At 35.7% G+C, this 20,707-nt stretch overlaps 1 protein-coding gene across 1 annotated transcript; it reads right to left on the bottom strand.

The window, feature by feature from the left end:
- Positions 1-6,020: 6,020 nt before the first annotated feature.
- On the bottom strand, positions 6,021-9,859 carry LOC114534721 (EGF-like repeat and discoidin I-like domain-containing protein 3). The gene is made up of 4 exons (XM_028556188.1): positions 9,687-9,859; positions 9,376-9,493; positions 6,299-6,600; positions 6,021-6,161 (listed from the first exon to the last, which is right to left on the bottom strand). The coding sequence occupies exons 2-4, from the start codon at positions 9,473-9,475 to the stop codon at positions 6,021-6,023; spliced, it is 543 nt and encodes a 180-aa protein (XP_028411989.1). The 5' UTR covers positions 9,476-9,493; positions 9,687-9,859.
- Positions 9,860-20,707: the final 10,848 nt, after the last annotated feature.

Consider the following 20,707-nt stretch of genomic DNA (forward strand, 5'->3'; position numbering starts at 1 on the left):
AACCAAAAGCTCTTTTGCATCCCAAATCAAGGACCCGTTATTTAGACATTCATTTACTTCATTTCTGCAGCTAGCCTGAAGATTTGAAATAAAATCCCATTTTTTTAATTATTTTATGAAAAAAATTACCATTATTATTAGAATAGAAGTGTGGGAATAGTTTCGTCATTACAATACCACCAATAAAGCTATTCGTTGGTGTTTTTAAAAATGTTGGCTAATGTTGGTATATTTCAATTGTAAACTGCATAATTATAGCTAGTCTACGCACAGACGGAATATGGCGGAAATACCGTCTATATAACAGCGCCAAATTCCGTGTTCTATAATTATTTATCCCCCAAAATCTGGGGGACGCTGTGTGATTGGCTACATATTTAATTACGAAGCCTGATTGGCTACTCAAGATCAACAAAGCTTTCATTGGTTTAGATTGGAATAATAAAAATATTTTTCGTGGGAGTCAACAACAAATGGCAAGCTGTTAAGCTCAAACACAAAGTCTTCTTTGCTCCGTCCTTAAACTAGGTATTTGTCCTCGCTCTCCTGATAATCTCTTTACAAAGGATACACTCGTGAGTACTCGACATTGATCAAGATCAAAAAGACGATAAGGATTTTGTTGCAGACTCAAAGGAAGATCGACGAACATGTGAATTGTGAAATTTGATCATAAATGTTTCGTGCATAAAATGCGAAAATTAATTACTAATTTCAATATACGTCACATTTTGCATAAATTACAGTACACGAAATTTGGCTCTGATACGCAGACCCTCTTTTTCCCCGCCTTTCTATTTCGGGCATGGGTCTGCAGCGCAGGCTAAATTATAGCTAATACTTCAATTTATCACCTTAAATCTGAATTATATTCAAAAATTTACTTTGGAAAGTTATAACCTATCTATAGCATTATTGATTATTGATTCATAATCGATTGGGATAAAACCAACGATAAGGTAACAGCCCATCAAACAAAAGATTCTCGCAAAAACGATATCAAAGCATTCTTACAAAGTGGCTTCTGTCGACATTGGACTTGTAAAACGTCCAAACTTGTTCTATCTTTGAAACTTCATGTTTCTCAAACTCATGTTCAGTTGTGTTGGTTAGTTGACAGTTGATCTTCTTTTCATCCACTTTTTTCTTGTAATTATACGCGACACAAAAACGGTTTACAGCGCACTGAAGTTCACAAAATATGCTCATCTCTTCTGTAAATTGACCAATGATACTCTTCTTCAAGCTTGAAACCCCTAAATATATTCTCCATTTTAGTATTTGTCAATTTTAGCCGATTCCAAGTTGCCGGCCAGGACAATGGTTAGCCATGCAAACATCATATTATCACAATATTAGTGTATTTCCCTAGGCAAAGATAACCTATTCATTGCCGTATTCCATTGTTTTAATATTATACTGTATCAATTGCAGGAACCACTGAGTATTTTCATAAAATACAAAACAATAGTAACTCCGAATAAAGTAAGCATTTTCATTGAACGTTTCGACTTTATTTAGTCATCATCAGGAAGGATTAATTTACATGTGCATGCGTTGTATATATACCATATGTAATTTGATATTGTTCAAGAGAAAACCGATAGTTCTTTGGATGCCTTTGTGCCATGGTTAAGCTCCGGTTTTTGTCGACGGATGCATGGCGACTGCTTCTTTGACCAGTAGATTTGACCAATTTAAAGAAGCACTCGCCATCCACCGAAAAAAACCGGAGCTTAATCATGGCACAAAGGCATCCAAAGAACTATCGGTTTTCTCTTGAACAATATTAAATTACATATAGTATATACAACGCATGCACATGCATGTACATTAATCATTCCTGATACGATGATGACTAAATAAAGTCGAAATGTTCAATGAAAATGCTTAACTTATTCGGAGTTACTATTGCTGTATACTGTATTGCTACGTATAATCATATACTAAACCATTACTAATTAACTGTATTTACCTATTTATTGACGAGTTTGTTAGTGCAAATATGATAGTTGCTTGTGAAAATAGAATCCTTCCAGACTTTTATCCATTATTTTGTACAGTATTTTCGTTTTATGTTTTCAGTACTTTTCTGGCTTCTTTTTGTCCCCAGGGCTGTATTTTTTGTTTAGTGTATACCATGTTTAGTGCAAAAAACTTTCTCCGCAATTTCATTTATTTTGGCGAATTTAGGAATATGCCAACCCCCCCTAATTATCGAGCTCGATACGCTATTGGTCATTACTATAGCAAATTTATACGTTTGCACAATAATAGGACATAATTATATTGTGTCTTTCATGACGCAGTACCATCCAATCATGCATATAAGCCCTTGATTGTCTGTGTTTTAAATTAGTAATTTTATCATGCTAATAAGAAAAGTAAAAATTTAAAATACCGCTCTATGTAAACTATATATCTTCTATTACTATATGCAAACTATATGAAAATTTTACCGATTTCGACCTATCAGCATTCAGTCATTTTACTACGCTAATAATAAAATCATTACTATTCTTTTTTTTAAGCCAAACAGAAGTATACCATTCTCCATACTTTCAAATTGGAAAACTCAGCAAACTGTTAAACTTACTTAATGCATTATTTAATAAAGACTATAAACAATGTCTCGGTTACAAACTAAAATTTTGACCGCTGAGCATTTCGTTAACTTGCACGTAAAATAGTGACAACACTTAGATAAAGAAACCGGATGTTTATATATACGACCTTCAAATCTTTATTATTGCAGCTATCATAATACTTCACCTTCTATAAGGAGAGATATGGATGAAAACGTAATATTTATGGCAAAATATAACACATATTCCTTGAAGTAACTGATTAAGATGGAATAACTGCCCTGACAATAATTATTGTAAAAACTCATTTTAATACGTTTTTTTAACCTCTGTGTACGAATATGTTGCCTACCACAATTCCGGAATCACACGCTAGCGACAACAAAAACAGAGTGACATTTTGTCTCCAACTCCTTCAAATTCATTCATTAATTTACTTGGAAATGGCTTAAAAAATTGAGAGCAATAACACCGTGAAATTTAATCTTGTTCGGTAACATATAAGCCCCGTTTACACTACACTCGATTTATTGGCACGGCACGGCTAAAATGGGTACCCGTGCCTATTTCATTTGTGCTCGGCCTTTGTTTTGGTAGCCTGAACACTAATAAAATTGGGTACGGGTACCAATTTTAGCCGTGCTGTGCCGATAAATTGAGTGTAGTGTAAACGGGGCTATAATTATACTCTGATCCATGATTGCGCACTAAATATAGCTACGCATGAATACTTTTAATAATCATACGTGTCATAGTAAACGCTAGTGACTGAAGGTGCTGTTACACAATGCAATTTTCCTTGCAACTTGCAATGCAATTCTACTCCTAAGGCATCTAAAGTTGACAAATACATTTCTTACGATCTCCTAAATTTTTCCTATCATTTTGAATACTCTTCACAAATTAATATCTCTCAAATACTTAATTGCATCATGTTCGAAGGAAAATTGTGCAGTGTTAAGGCCCGTTTACACTTGCGATTTTTGCTACAATTTCACGTGCGATTTTCCTCTTTAGATAGATGTGAACGAGTAATTATAGCCTGTTTGCGAATGCTCTGATGTGTGCAAGTTGCTATTTGAACATCCGTAACTGATTCACTCGTTCACATCTATCAAAAGAAGAAAACCGCACATAAAATAGCAGCAAAAATCACAATTGTAAACGGGCCTTTAACAGCACCATTTCATAATAATTCATGGCAGACAAGCAGAATTTTGTGTTAAACCGGCACTAGTGTGTTGGAGAATACAAAATCTAAACAAATGTTCAGTTTTCTCTGTGTCTTTGCAAGCAGAAACATGATGACAATTGCACATCCTCGATCGTGTAATAAAAGCATACCGTAGCCGACATATCCTAAAATATAACAAGTACAAACATAACATGATCATAGATAATATCTTAATTCGCTTTCGTGTCACATGCATTAACTTCGCTGTTCTTACTGTGTAATATCATTTTGTTGTAAGTATAGTTCTCAGTTCAAAATGGTTCTCAACTTTTCATTCGTTATGCCCGTTATTACTCGTTATTCGTTATACTCGTTATTCGATCGTCAGAATTGGACACAACGTAATTAAAAGTTCACCACGGGCAATATATTATATTTGCTCACCGCACTTTAGCAATTGAAATACGAAAATAGCATTAAAAACAAGGCGACTTACCCTGCCACAAAATGTTATTCTGTTGCGTGGTAATAATGCCAGTCAATTGCAATAATATTGAACACTGGAATATTATCTTGAGTCCACAAACCATCTTCATGTTATTTCATTCCGAACTTGTGTCGTTTCAGTCGGCTTTTCAAATGACATGCATGGAAAATATGCTTTCTTTTAATTACTTTTAATTATTAATTCAGATATTGATTTCCATGGATGGCCAATAAGGCAGTGTCGTAGACAATGGCCCTATACAGGCTGTCCCAAAAAACCAAAACCATTCAGATCACCTAATGTTAAAATTTGAATGACTCGTTCGCGAATTTTTGCCCGTTGACATTAACGCGACCTATAAAATGCTAAATAAGCCTTCAAAAATTAAACATTAATTTTGCCAAAGAATTAAGGAGATGTCGAAGGTCATTGTGCTTGAGTATTAAATTTAAATATTGTTATTCATATTTGTAAAGCGTATAATTTATATTACTACAGGGTGTCCCAAAAAAACCGAAAACTATTGAAATCACCCATAACAATGCAATTGTTAGAGTTTGAATGCCTAAGCACTCTGTTGGGACCCACAGGTGTATAAATGTATACCATACTCATTTTTATGCATGCATATGATGCAGTAAAATTTGCTTGTTCGCAAAAATGATATTTATTAACAATATTTACAATTTACAAATATGGATAACATTATTTAGATGTGCATCTCAAGGACCATGACCTTCGACATGTCCCCTTTCTCTAGCAACACAAAGCATTTAGCATTTTATAAGTTGCATTAAATCTCCACGGACTGAAATTCGTTAGCACGGCATTCAAATTTTACCAATGAGTGATTTCAATAGTTTTCGTTTTTTTTGGGACACCCTGTATAATAAAAGTCATTTGCGCCGGGGTACAAGCAAATTTTACCATGCATCAAGCACAAAAACGCTTATGTCAAACATGTATACACTAAAACAGGACGTGGTCAATTAATGCGAAAGTCTTTAAACCAATTGAAATAATTCAACGTGGCGCGTGTGCGAGAAAGGCGATTTGATGAAACTGTTTGCAGAGCTTAGAGACCTTAGAATGCATTTTAACTTCCAAAGAGAACAAACTTTATGTTTCTCGTTAATTACTGCATGATTCTTTTATTATTTTAAACGATCATATTTTTATAGTGTCAGACTATGTGCACACGAGCGTCGTTTTCGAGCGTTTTCAAAATCGTTTTTATCCAGTTTATCGATTTGACGCCCTGTCCACACGATCCAAGGGAAAATATGCTTAATATGTTAAATTAGCTTCAACTTCTATTGTAAATTGACGGTGTTTGAAACCGTTTTGGCGTAAAAACGAAAATGAAAACGCTCGAAAACGTTACCGTGTGCACATAGTCTTAATTGACTGTGAACGCAATAAATTTCCAAACTCGAAATTTACATAGCGTTGCGAAATCGCCAGGCTGGCAACGCCACTGTGTGTATCACTGTTGAAAACCATCCACAACGCAAGTTTGGTCTTTACTGTGAACAAGCGAGGTCAACAATCAGTTAATATGGATTACTTTTATGGAATAACAGATCACTTTTGTCGCACCGTATATATGAGACATAACTTTTGGCATGCTGTGTAAAACTACTACATCATTTGGAAAACGAAACCGTATCATAGTGGCAACAGAAGTTATTGGTTATAATATGCGAAATTATCTTGTTTGCTCTTTTACAATTTTACATAACATAATAATTATGTAATAATAGAACATTATCAGTTAAAAACATCCATAAAATTCAACTCTCATCGAGATATGTCCGTACCAGGCCGTTGGTTGGACGCGAATGAAACGGGCAGAAATATGAGGAATCACCATCTGATGGACAGTCGAATTCCGGTCGTCGTTACCTTTGAATTCCTAGAGTTGTGAAAAGAACAAAAATAGGGTGTGGTCGACATTTCGACATGCATAATTATGAACCTTCCTCATGCATGAAGTTGACTCTTCTGTCAAACACAGGAAGTTTTTCTGTTATGTTGATATCGACGAAGTACCTTGACTGTTCCTTCTTGTGTATAAATCTGAAAATTATCTCCAGCTTGGCTGAAAGAAACGGTGTACCTCTTAACAAACTGATTGAGATTGCTGCGACCTTGGGTACTGATTCCTGTGACCAGAGTGGATCTTTCGAAGTCAACCTGAAACCACTGATTAAGATCTTTTTCATTTGACGACCATGCCCCTGTCATGTTTAATCTCCCTCTGTTCGGATGAACATGACCTCCCCACTGGCTTGATGCATTGATTTGGTTATTACTAATAATACCATTTGCCATCCCAAGAGGTTTCGCAAGCACTGTAAATAAGATGTTTATTTAAGAGTGAAACTTAGTTTTCTGAGAGGGTAGACTTATTAAGGCCATAGAGAATAGTTTGCTCTTTGAGTTTGACGTTTTGCATAGTGTTGTTAAATATGGTTGTTAATTGCTTGTGATTTTCACCATGTAATTTATTAAGTCTCTAAGCTTTCGGCCTGTGAGCTCGGGCCATCTTCAGAGAAAAGTTTAGATACAAACAAACTATGTGCGCAAATACATAACGCACAAACTTATCAGTAGACGAGAACGCACTAACTTATGATCACAAACTTATCTTCACGCACTAAGTTATCAGTAGACGAAATTATTGATCTACTTAAACTTTGCTTTTTCTCAACTTGCTTTCAGTGGTGAGATCAATTCTATGAACAAACAAATGTCGGACCTATGGGTTCACCTCTCTCCAATCCTAGAAAATGTATTAATGGAAGACTTCGAAGAAAGAGCACTAGCCAACTGTTAATTTAAACCTCTATTATGGAAATGTTATGTGGACGAAGTTTTTCCTGATTATTTTGGTCTCACGGGATTGAAGAACTAAACCATCTTCTGGAATACCTCAATGATCTACACCCATCTACTGTATAAACTTTAATAAATCACATGGTGTAAATCACAAGCAATTAACAACTATAAAGAATAGTTTATTCAATCCACAAAAACTTCTCAAATCACATTTATTTTAATCCGTCTGCCTTATAGTCCTTCAAATAAAACAATTCGCTTTTAAAATCGACGTTTTCCTTTCCATAAGCTTGTAAGCGTGTATAACCATGCACGCTAGAGTTAGGTGAAAATGTCATGAAAAAAATTTTACGCCGGCTCATTTAAAATATGATTTAGTCCCGCTTGTGCTAATTTTAATTAGGCTAAGTCACACTCAATGAACACCATAATAATTATTTAACTAGTACTAAGGAATATTGAGGGAGCAATGAAATTGTATGGATTTTGAATATAATATTTGTGTGGTGATTACTTTAAGTATTTCAAACAGTGTAGCGATAATTGCGAAAGTTTTATGTTAACAAAAGTGGAAGAAAAATTTCTTTCACCACTTTTCTTTCCTCTGAAATTTCTCCCTTGTTTACTTTAGTTCTACATGTACAGTAGGGGGCAAAAGTTTGAGTCCAGTCGTTGTAGAATTCCAGTATTAAATCCTTGCAGGGTATTCGAGTTAAGACATGCGTGTTAGTGTTTCTGAACTTCTCATTCCTTTACACTGCCCAAGATGGCCGGGGAAAGGTGCAAAGTGATGGTGCACAAGGACTAATAGTTGCATTAAGTATTGAAGAATTTTTTCCTCGTAAGATCGCAGAAAAAGTGGGAATTTGAAAAGATGGTATGAAACTAACCTTGGAGAGGTTCGAAGAAACTAAATCACACTCAAGCAAACATTTAGCTGCTTCGGTCATGCTGGGTTTGGCAATATTGAAAGATATAATAGGATCCTAATTAAAGAAAAGTATCATCCATACCTTGAAGGACATGGAATTTCATCTGGTACAAAGATGATCGCGCGTCTAATTACATGATAACCACCCTAAGCACATGCACACCTTCTATGTGCCAGAAATCTGTTAGAAGCAAACTCGTTCTGGTGATCTCGTTCTCATGGCTTTCTACCTCAAGTTCCAGATCTGAAACTTATGGTACACTTGTAGGACCGTTCTAACCGGAAAAGGGCGAGGCACAGACCACCAGCGAGGATGACTTGACGCAAGTGGTCAAAGAATGCTGGCTGAGAGGTATTCAACGCGCAACATTAAAAGACCTATATGGAATTTATGCCGGAAACAATAAAAGCCGTTTCAAGAGGAAAAAAGAGGGATACTAAGAATTGACATGTAATGCATGTTTGCACATTAATTATAACATAGCTACGTTAAATGAATATCATAACATCCCATAGTTTTTGTGCACCAAATATTTCTCAGTTTACTTACTTACTTTTTCTAGTTCATTTATCTGTAGAATATTAATATATGCTGCTAAAACAATGAAATACAGTTACTGGACTCAAACTTTTGCCTCCTACTGTATAGTACTGTCGAAAAAAAAAAAACAAAAACCAATGTCGACATAGTTCAAACCTCGGTTGAACCAAGGTTAGACACAGGTCGATCCGTGGTAAGAGTGAGGTTAAACCTCTGTCAAAACTCGGTATCATCCATTGACTCTGACAGACATTTCTTTAGATGTTTTCGATTTGATTATTGTGTTGTCGTTCTCAGCGGTTCATAACATTCCGTTCGAACGGCAACCGCGATCGTATCATAACCGCAACCTCACTGCAACCCAACCGCAACCCAACCGAAACTCAACCCCAAATCAACCGCAACCCAACTGCAACCTAACCGCAACCTACCTGCAATATAACACTGCGCTTGCGGTCAGGTCGCGGTTAGGTTGCGATTAGGTGGTGGTCGGGTTGGGGTTAGGTTGCGGTTAGGTTGCGGTTCAGTTGTTGTTAGACTGCTGTCGACCGATAGAAACCGCAGAAGATCGCAAGGCAAAATACGATCGTGGTTGCCGTTTGCTTCTGAATGGAATATTATGAACTGGCTGCTGCTATAAAGCGACAACAAAATAATCAAATCCAAAACATCTTAAGAAATTAAATGTTTGTCAGAGTGAGCAAGACCAAGCTTCGACAAAGGTTCAACTCAGGTTTGACAGTTTACCAAAAAACCCAAACATTGTCGTAGACTGTCCTTTGTGTTAGGTTATTTTGTTGACAGTACTGTAATTACCGTTCTCGCAACGACTTCCTTCGTAACATTCCAAACACTGACACAAATACTGTTTTTCTGGATCCCAAATCATGGTCCCTCCGTTATGACATTCATTCATTTCTCCTCTGCAGGTAGCCTTCAAAATTCAAATATTGTATGATAATTACCCCTGGGAATAACTTTTTGGACTATGAGAACTTTTAACCGTTAGTTAAGAGGCTGATATTCCCTGATAATATTCCCTGATAATGATCTTTATAAAGCTCCAATATAACGAAGATGGTATTATTCAAACCAAATTATATTAAAAACAAAGAATACATTCTTACAAATTGACTTCTGTCCACGTTAATTTTGTAAAACGTCCACACTTGCTCTTCTTTGGCAACTTCATGTTTGTCAAAATTATGCTCCGTTGTGTTGGTCAGTTGACAGTTAAACTCATTTCCATCGAGTTTTTTCTTGTAATTATATGCGACGCAAAAACGGTTTACAGCGCACTGAAGTTCACAAAATATATCAATTTCTTCAATGAACTGGCTGATGATATTTGTTTTCAACTGGGACACCCCTAAAAAGAAGCATATCAGATGATCGAAACGTAGCTTTATTGTCTTTATCCCCAAGCCGCGGGTAGTGTAGCAGCTCTTCGCAAGAATGATTTTTATTGGCTGAACTTTACAATACATTTCTGTTTCAACCAATAGCTTAGCTTCGTTCTTTAGAAAGCATAGAAAGGCATTATCCAATTGGCCGAAAGAGGGGCTGCGAACCACCGTGCGAGGGTAATAATTCCGCCGGGAGATTAAATACATGCGGGTATTTTGACAGAAGATAGCGGTCTCCAAAGTTGTCCAAATTCTATGTTATGGACGTTCGACGTTGAGTGGTTTTGTAAGTTATGCGCATGCGCGGAATTTAAGAAAAATATTTGACAAAGTGAAATGGGCGTTAGTTTTTTGTTTTTGGAGATTTTTTCTAAAAAAAGTGATAAAGGGTTTTTTAAAGTTGAAATTTGAATTTCGATAAAACAAATGTCAATTCAATCAATTGTCAATTTAATATGCATGGGACACGCATGCGCGTATAATTATAAGCATTCTAAAGTTCTCTTGATTAAACCGTTCTATCTTCGCACTTTTGAGTTATGTTGTTTATTTGAAAATTCTCTGATAGCCTTAAGTTGTATAAACATTCACAGCATGAAAAATATTTCAGTATATAAAATGACAGTTTAATCTCTCTCTATAAGTTTTTTTTCGAAACACATTTTCTCGTTAATTTGAGCGATTCTAATGAAGCCCCTATAGCCTTATTAGGGACAAATTTTGAAACGCATAGACTATGATTGGTACACTTTCCCGTAATGGACCGGCGTTACCAGCGATCATTACGAGATGAAAAACAGAGAAATTCTAAAAGAAAAAGGCACAAATAAATGCTCAAGAATCAAGCCGATCAGAAACCAGACGCCAGTTTCTTTAGACAGCCAATCAGAACGCAAGAATATTACGGAATTGAGTCGCAAACTTAAGTCAAAATGCGAATTGACCAACGAAATGGATTAGTCTCAGATTATTCAAAAGTGACGCAGACATCTGCTTTTTTGGCTAATCTCCTCGCTGGCTCAAACGATGCATGAGATATACAACTGGAGCTACTGTGGAGCATTTGAAAATTAATATGCGAACTTCTGACGCTGTATTGAATATTTAACTGGAGTACTTGGAAGTTTTCTGAATTATTATATCTGTGCAATTTTTACTCTAGTCTGTGACTAGTTTGACTTCCCCTAGATCCGCCCTAGCAAATAAATGCACTTTCATTTTGTATAATTTTTGCTTCGAATCATACTTGGTTTCTAATTCATAGTTTTAAAATGGATCGAATTAGAGAATACTAAAGTCACAGTCCAAAAACCTCTAATATATTATTTTATCATTCCTACTCGTCAAATAATATTATTTGACTTTAATCTCTCTATTTCGCCGTTCTAATATTATAAGGTATATGGCTTGTATTCTCTAAAATTACAAAACACAAAATTAAGTATTTATTATAACATAAACATTGTTATCTTTCAGTTATACTTAAAATCATATAAAAATTGATTTCGCTTTACCATGGCCAATTTCTGATTTTTCAGAAACAGTCAAACATGCAAGTTGCAACGAAAATAACTGCGAAAACATCCACATTTTGAAAGAGATCAGTCTTCATGTTTCCAATGCGATGGATTTCGTTTCGTTTTCGTGTTTAATAAACAATATCGGTCCATAAAAGCTAAGTATTCTTTTATGTGAGCTGCAGCTGCGAGTGAAATTAATTACATAGAGAATAATGCATGATGCACTGAAATATGGAATTTATTTCGAGTGTTGAGAATGATATCGAACGAGTGAGGACAGCAAACGAGTGAGCATAATGAAAGTTTTCCCCCTTCCTGATTCCAGTTCAGTGGATCAATCACGATAATCGCACATGTGTTATTATCATGAATAATCAACGCACATGTTTTATTATCACTTTTCATTATCACAATGCCAATGGCGGATTCGTCATTAAAACGTTGCTTAGGCTATGTGCACACGAGCGTCGTTTTCGAGCGTTTTCAAAATCGTTTTTGTCCATTTTATTGTTTTGACGCCCAGTCCACACGTTCCAAGGAAAAATATGCTTTATCTTATAAGTTAGCTTCTACTTCTATTGTAAATTGACGGTGTTTCAAACCGTTTTGGCATGAAAACGAAAATGAAAACGCTCGAAAACGTTACCGTGTGCACATAGTCTTATTTTATAATAAAGTACAATAAAGAACGTGTTGTTTATCATTGTACATGATAATAAATTTCGATTTATCACTGTCACTGTCATATATTTTATAATAAATGAGATAATAGTTCGTGCACGGGTCCACGCGTGTTCGAATTTTTTTCTGATCGCATTTTTTTCTGATCAGGGCTCATTGTACTTGACAAAATTAAAACGTTTGTGCATGACTGACATGAATTTGTTTGTAAATAAGTACTTAAAAATTTGTTTGTAAAAGTACTTAAGTTTTATAATTTTATATAATTTGCACGTATCATTAATACTTTTGATGTGTAAAACAAAGAAATTACATACGAGTGTAAATGTAAGTCATATTTTAAACTGCTAAATCCTTTTCTCAGTGCCGCGGGACTCTATGGGAGTTAACATCACACAGTACTGTTGTCATATTTGATCTTGATCCCCATCTTTCCTATACTTTGTCAGTTTGTCTCTAAACAAACTCAATCTTATGCACAGTGGGTTTCATGCAGTGACATTAATTTTTGTTATTTATCGTAAATTTTAATTAACATATCTGCATGTGCTGGGCAGGTAATTTATACATATGGACGTACGCGTGTACATTTTCCGGAAACAAGTTGAAGAATTAATTTTTTTCTGAAAATTCTGAATGTGTAAAAACATAAAATTGCACAACGGAACTAAACTTCACGTCAACCTGGCACGCAACTGCGTGTAGATATTATTCCGAATTCAGTTATCTATTTTAGTTATTTGCGTGTTACTCGATCAGCTGAATTTACTTTATTTTGGGTGTACTGCAGCAAATCAACAAATTTCAGACTTGTTGACATTGTATCACTACATCGAATACAGCCATAAAACTTGGCTCTGATCGAGATATGACCATACCTAGACTTTGAATGGATGCGAATGTATCGAACAGATATTAAGAATAACCGATGCGATTCATATATTCATGTTTACATGCTTTGAAAACAATAGCATTTAAAAGAATCAGTCAGGCAAGTTGTACTAAAGACTCCGTTACACTGAGCAATTTTCTTCGCATCTTGCAATGCAGTTATAAGTTATATTTGAGGCATGTTTTCTAAAGAGTGTTTGGAATCCTAAGAAAACGTTTTTGCATTTATCAACATGCATGCAGTAATTTTAAAGTTAACAAAATGAGCCGTTGCTCGTAATTTTAGTTTCTGAGATTTAAATTAAGGATCTCTCGTAATTTTCGCAAGTAACCCTTGACCCTTCCCAGCACAAATTATCGTGCAAGATTTATATGCCTTACAACAGTATACGCAAAGCTCAATACCGGCTGTAATGCGTGATCTCATGAGTCAAATTGCGCCCTTAAAATTTACTTTAAACCCTCAAAACATTCCGTATTAATATTATCATTCAACATTTCGACAAAATTGCAGTTGTCATACATAATCGACTTCCAGTTACCCCAATTAGTTTAGAAATTTATTTTGACTCACCATGACGAATTGCCAGATATTGTGAGGCAGTGAGAAACACGAATTGCAGCTGCAAAAATATGGAAGTTTGTAGGAACATCAGGATTAGATAAAGTTTCTTCATTTCTCAACTGCGGTTGAATTCCTCCTGTGTTTACAGAATAAATATACAGGTATGTTGATGTTCCTTTAAACATGCAACAGCGAGAGTGAAATACAATCTCACGATGACCCGATATAATGATGATGAATTTTCAACTTACTGCTGTCACTCAATCTATTGTGCTAATTAAAGCTTTTTGTTAAGCTTTATTGAGCTCTTTTTCTTAGCATTTTTCAATAATAAGCTAACGACGCGGCAGTTCGATGACGCGCTTGTAAAACAAAGAATCTCCACACGCGATACAATAAGCACGCTTAATTTTTGGTCCCATGACAGCAAAATAATTGACAAGCGTCGTCGAGCATCGTAAATCGTAAACTCCCTATTATTGCTTACTTACTCCCTTAATTTAACTTATTACACCCTAGTATTACGCGAGACAATAAGTATATGTATAACTTGTGGTCCAATGACATGTTATCATTCTTACAACGCCTTCAAGTGAGGCATTTTTTATGGCTTCTCGACGACACGAAAGCAGCTGCAACGTGATGGCTGTTCGATTGTTTATTCGTAACTTTTTACTTGGAAAAAATTCTTAAATGAAGTAAACATCGAGCAGGCCGAATTTAGTTTAATATCATTCAGCGAATCATTATTGCCGATTTCAGATTACGTTTCCGCGCCGAATTGCGAAGTACGTTTGAAAATTGGGAACTACGTTTCGAATCACGAAATTACGCTGCCAACTTCCTTTTGCAACGAACTAGCTACGTTCTTTGCAATTTCTTGTTACTTGCGGCTTTTTCTTGCGTTACGAAGTGGTTACGTTCCATATTCTTAATTATAAATTGCCTGAAATCCGGAATACTTCACGGCCTTTAAGGCTAATTTCCACTCCGGAAAACGAGCAGCGGATCGGATCGGATCGGAACGAAAGATAATCCGCGTGCGCCGTGTGTTGAAATTTTTGGCTTGTATTGATCCGAAAGCGTCCCAGACCTGTTAAAAAAAGTTCAAATAGTTTTAACTTTTTTTTATCCGATCCGAAATCACTTCATGGATCGGACCAGGCTCGGAGAAAAATCCGATCCGATCCGATCCGATCCGCTGCTCGTTTTCCGGAGTAAAAATTAGCCTTCAGTTTTTACCTAATTGCTAAGAACATGGTACTTCGTTGCAAAATAAATTCAAATTTACGATTCGAAGTAGTTAAGGAAGTTGGCAACGTACTTCCAAGTATTTCGATCATCAATAATTGTTAAATTCTGCTTTACCGTTGTCTGTACGAGAATACAAAGGCTAACATGACCAGTAGCGTAGCTAGCCTGTCGATTTGTTCCACTGTGCGAAAATTTTACTGTTCACTGACTGCATGTGAAAACAATAGATTTCTAAAGACATGAATGATTTTAACAACTCGAAATCTACATAGCTGGACAAAATCGTGAGGCTACGCCACTGAACATGACTGCAGTTTACACATTAGAATTCTCGTGTGTATTTTGTAAAATGACACTACGTATTTTCGCTTTTGTTTTAGTACTAATTTTTCTCTTCATAATTATTACAGTTATAAGTTACTTACTCTGCCGCAAAACGTGATTCTGTTGTAGCTGTTGTGTTGAAATAAGGCTAGCCTGTTGCATTATTAATATTAAACATTGGAATAGAATCGAGAGCGCACAAACCATCTTCATGATTTTTCAATGTAAACTTGTGTAATGCGTTTCGATGGTATTCGCACCACACGGATTATACGCACCACGGCGCGGATATGGCCGGGTTCTACGGACAATTAACTCGTCAACCAATATCAGGAGAGAGGATTTTGAAAAACCCATATCATAAGATGTATTAACTCATTAACATTAGCTGATCAGACTGCTGCCTGAATTGTATAACAAAAGAAAAGAAAGCATGTTTTCTATGTATCCCAGTAGCGTACGTAGCCATGCAGCCTGACGATTTGTTCCGCTATGCTAATATTTTTTAGTGTTCATTGACTGTGAAAACAATAAATTAGTCACAGGTAACGACTAAATAGAAGCTGTAATGATTATAACTTTAAACATGCAGATAGATGAAGCCTAAACATGTGCTTGGTATTATATACAGTTTGCATTATATTGTTAAACGACCCCTTCGTGCCCCAAACCAAGTCATCAAACTTCTTCTAAAATAGTGCAGCCCGTGATATTTTATACTCTACAACTATAGTGCGTTATTGTGCATTGTTCATGGTACAGTGTGCAAAGTGTTTTCATTTCCGTGCAGTGTCCATCACGTGCAAAACCCTTGTGTGCATATAAGAGACAATTTCTCTTATATTACAATATCAATATCTCTTATGAACAACCATAAAATTCGACTCTCATCGAGATATGTCCATACCAGGCCGTTGGATGAATGCGAATGAACCGAGCAGAAATATGAGGAATCACCGTGTGATGGACAATGGAATTCCGGTCGTTGTTACCTTTGAATCTCTATATTTATGAAAGGAGCAAAAATCAGGTTTATTTAAAATCATGATTTCATTGAAATTCGTTTTTGTCTAGTAATATAGACAAGTCGTAGAGGAAAGCCGGTTAGTAGTAATTAGCTAAATATCGTGTAAAAAAATTCTCGACATATCGATATGCATAATTATGAACCTTCGTCGTGCAGGAAGTTGACCCTTTTGTCAAGAACAAGAAGTTTTTCTGTTATTTTGATATTGTACATGTTCAAATACCTTGATTGTTCCTTCTTGTGTATAAATCGGAAAATTATCTCCAGCTTGGCTGAATGAAACAATGTAACTTTTAACAAACTGATTAAGATTGGTGCGTCCTTGGGTACTGATTCCTGTGACCAGAGTAGATCTTTGGAAGTCAACCTGAAGCCACTGATTAAGATCTCTTTCATCTGATGACCATGCCCCTGTCATGTTTAATCTCCCTCTGTTCGGATGAACTTGACCTTTCCATTCGCTTGATACATTGATTTGGTTATTACTAATAATACCATTAGCCATCCCAAGAGGTCTCGCAAGGACTGTAATTAAGATGTTTATTTAAGAGTGAAACTTAGTGTTCTTAGAGGATAGACTTATTAACGCAATAAAGAAAACTTTGTGCCTTATAGTACTTGAGATAAAATAATTCGCTTGAAAAAATCGACGTTTCCATTTCCAGAAGCTGCATGTACACTGACGCTACAACAAGGTAAAAATGTCATGAAAACATTTTAACGCAAGCTCAGTTAAAATATGATTCAATGCTGCTTGTGCTAGTTTTAATTATCACACTCAATGAACACCAAAATATTTAACTAAAGAAGCTTGATGGAGCAATATGATTATATAGGTTGTGAATGTAATATTTGTGTGGTGATTACTTCAACTATTTCTACCAGTGTAGCGAAAATTGCGAAAGATTAATTTTAATAAAAGTTAAAGAAAAAGCTCTTTGACCCCCTTTCTTTCCTTTAAAATTTCTCCCTGGTTTATTTTGGTTCTATACGTACACAGTACTGTCCACAAATAACCGGTTGAACCGATGTCAGACGGATGTCGAAACGCAATGGGGGACCGGGGTTAAACCAGGATTGCAAGATTACTGAATTAATTACCAAATATTTTCGCAATCACTGTTTCCTTTGTTTTAAACAAAGATGTCAAGGGACAGTCTACGACAATGTTTGGTTTTTTTGGTAAACTGTCAAACTTGAGTTGAACTTTTGTGGAATTTTGGTCTTGCTGACTCTGAGAGACATTTAATTTCTTAAGATGTTTTTTGATTATTTTGTTGTCGCTATTAGCAACAGCCAGTTCATAACATTCCGTTAGGAAGCGAACAGCAACCACGATCGTATTTTGCCGTGCGATCTTCTGCGGTTTCTATCGGTCTACAGCAGTCTAACAACAACTGAACCGCAACCTAACAGCAACCTAACCGCAACCTAACCGCAACCTAACCGCAACCTAACCACAACCTAACCGCAACCTAACAACAATCTAACCACAACCTAATCGCAACCTAACCGCAACCTAACCGCAACCTAACCACAACCTAACCGCAACCTAACCACAACCTAACCGCAACCTAACCGCAACCTAACCACAACCTAATCGCAACCTAACCGCAACCTAACCGCTACCTAACCACTACCTAACCGCAACCTAGCCGCAACCTAACCGCAACCTAACCACAACCTAACCACAACCTAACCGCAACCTAACCACAACCTAATCGCAACCTAACTGCAACCTAACCGCAACCTAACCACAACCTAACCGCAACCTAACCGCAACCTAACCACAACCTAATCGCAACCTAACCGCAACTGCAGTGTTAGGTCATTTCTAGACAGTAATGTAATTACCGTTTTCGCAACGACTTCCTTCGTAACATTCCAAACACTGACACAAATATTGTTTTTCTGGATGCCAAATCATGGTCCCTCCGTTATGACATTCATTCATTTCTCCTCTGCAGGTAGCCTTCAAAATTCAAATATAGTATGATAATTAACCGTTATTCTGCGAACTCGAGTCGCATATTTAGCAGTTTTTCTGCGAACTCGAGTCGTATATGAGCTGATAGCAGACGAAGCGCGTAAATGTCGCCCTTTCGGTGCATTTTGGTGTGCTATTATCAACTAGGCTTGGATTTCAATTTCACTCAACTCCCCAAATCTTTCAGCCATTTTGTTTACTTTCTCTACTTGACAGATATGAGCTAATATCTGTCTAGTATAGCCAACCAATGAAATTGCAGCATACCTCATATCTCGCGCTTGTGTATATAATAATTACCCCTTCTAGCAATAACTTTTTGCGCTTTGAGAACTTTTAACCGTTAGTTAAGAGCTCGAATATATATGACGAAGATGCGTATGAAATCAAAGTATAGTGAAAACAAAGAATACATTCTTACAAATTGACTTCTGTCCACGTTAATCTTGTAAAACGACCACACTTGCTCTTCCTTAGCAACTTGATGCTGGTCAAATTTATGCTCAGTTGTGTTGGTTAGCTGACAGTTAAACTCTTTTTCATCGGCTTTTTTCTTATAATTATACGCTACACAAAACCGGTGTTTAGCGCACTGAAGTTCACAAAATATATCCATCTCTTCAATGAACTGACCGATAATATTTGTTTTCAACTGGGACACCCCTAAAAAAGAAACATATCAGGTTAGAGAAACGTAGCTTTATACTCTTTATTATATTAAGTGTATACAAATTTATATACAATTGGGTTGACACTTCACAGCAGTGACTCAGCGTCTCCTCGCAGGTTAACCGCACTAATTAGCTATATGCGTGTATGCATTATTTTTGTCCATAAATTATCCGAAAGAGTCTTTTAAAAGAAGTTTTTAGTCTAGTCATGGCAAATTTACACGATTGCATATTACTGTGTTCATGCATACTCCACAATAAACTGACCCTAAACCCCATATTATGAAGCGGAAAGATTTCGATGTAATTAGTTTAATTTTCAATAGAAGTACATAATTAATGCATAAGATGCAGGTTCAGTCATTCACAAGACGTGAAATATAATATTATACGGCCAATTTTTTTTTAAAAATGGTACAATGCCAAATGAATAATAATTATCGAAAGTTTTAAAAATAATCCTTTGCGAATTCGTGTGGTTTGCTTATCAGTACTCAAACAAACAAGTACGCCCTTCTTTGATTAGCTACCTAACTATTTTAGATATTTGATTTGCATTGATGACAAAGTTAATAATAAAGGCAGCTGTCGCAAAAAATAGCTGCTGTGGAATATTTCATTACAGGTCATGCAACTAGGGTGCATGGATCTCCACTGAGTCACTGAATGAGTGATTCACAAATGATTTGCTTGCTAGCGAAATATTTGCATATTTTCTTTTAAATTGAGAACAGTCAAATTGAATTATAGTTTATTTATTCATGCTGTTAAAATTCTAAATAAAATATAGCTACATTTTTTTTGCCAACGAACTCTTTCTCTGTACAAGTGGAAATCCAGCCGTATAACAAACTTGAGTGTCTGTTGTATTAATTAAGGCGAAAAATTGGCTGATTTTTATGTAGTATGAGTAAGTACAATATAGTGCAAAACGTTATTACAGCAATAAATGAAACTACAGATTGATGCATTGACGTACTGTATGTGTGATTAATATGAAATTATAATGTCTGTGTGGTCTGGTCAATATTTTCTTAGAGATCCAGCTTTTTAACTTAAGTATTTCAGAATAATGGCGAAAATTACGTGTTTAAATTAGAGGTTTTAAAATGCAAGTGCAAGAGATGCACGATTAGTTATTATTTAAATAATTTTTAGGCCTTCATAATTACATAATTTTCTTCTGTCAGTTTGCTATAATTATTATTGACTTTTAATAAATTTTCTAGTTTATGCGTGATTTTTTCACTTCGCTGCAAGTGTTTAGAGTCAAACGTTTCATGAGTTATTTTACTGATTGCAGATGACACTGAAGAATGCCTCAATTGTTTACATCAAGAATAAATCAATAGCTGCTTATAGTTAAAAAGATAACTCTTCTACATTTAAAAGCTCTGCTCTGCGTCTCTACTGTACCAGCAACGAATAACTAGCTGCGGATTTATCTATTCTTTCTGTCCGACAATCTTCTCTTTTGCAGGCGATTACGCGTTCAAAAAAAATCTGTCGTGTAGAATTTATTTTTTGAATTTGGCTGCAGCCAAATATGCGTAAGGTATATTTCTGTACGTACCTATATAGGTTTTTATTTTGAACAAGTTTTATAATGTTCATAATTATTACCTTTCCTTCACTTCATCGGCCCAAAAATTAAAGTAGTATATATTGATGATTGTATACTGAAAGAATAAAGTCCTTTGATTGTTTCCCCATGCTTGTAACTCTAAAAATTTTGGCCATCGGAAATTTTCTTAAAATTCTGAAACAATTACAACGTAAACGAAAACAAGCAGATTTGTGTTTCCACAAAAATTTGAAAATC

Source organism: Dendronephthya gigantea, unplaced genomic scaffold, assembly GCF_004324835.1.
Source record: "Dendronephthya gigantea isolate DGI-Jeju-01 unplaced genomic scaffold, DenGig_1.0 000105F, whole genome shotgun sequence".
In the NCBI taxonomy this organism is placed as follows: Eukaryota; Metazoa; Cnidaria; class Anthozoa; order Malacalcyonacea; family Nephtheidae; genus Dendronephthya; species Dendronephthya gigantea.

Bases quoted from the DNA above. Each gene is read 5' to 3' on its own strand.
- LOC114534721 (XM_028556188.1), bottom strand. From the start codon at position 9,475: ATGAATGAATGTCATAACGGAGGGACCATGATTTGGGATCCAGAAAAA. The intron at 6,601-9,375 runs GTAATTACAGTA...TCTTATTTACAG, and splicing joins AGGAAGTCGTTGCGAGAACG to TGCTTGCGAAACCTCTTGGG. The intron at 6,162-6,298 runs GTACTTCGTCGA...TCACAACTCTAG, and splicing joins CACAAGAAGGAACAGTCAAG to GAATTCAAAGGTAACGACGA.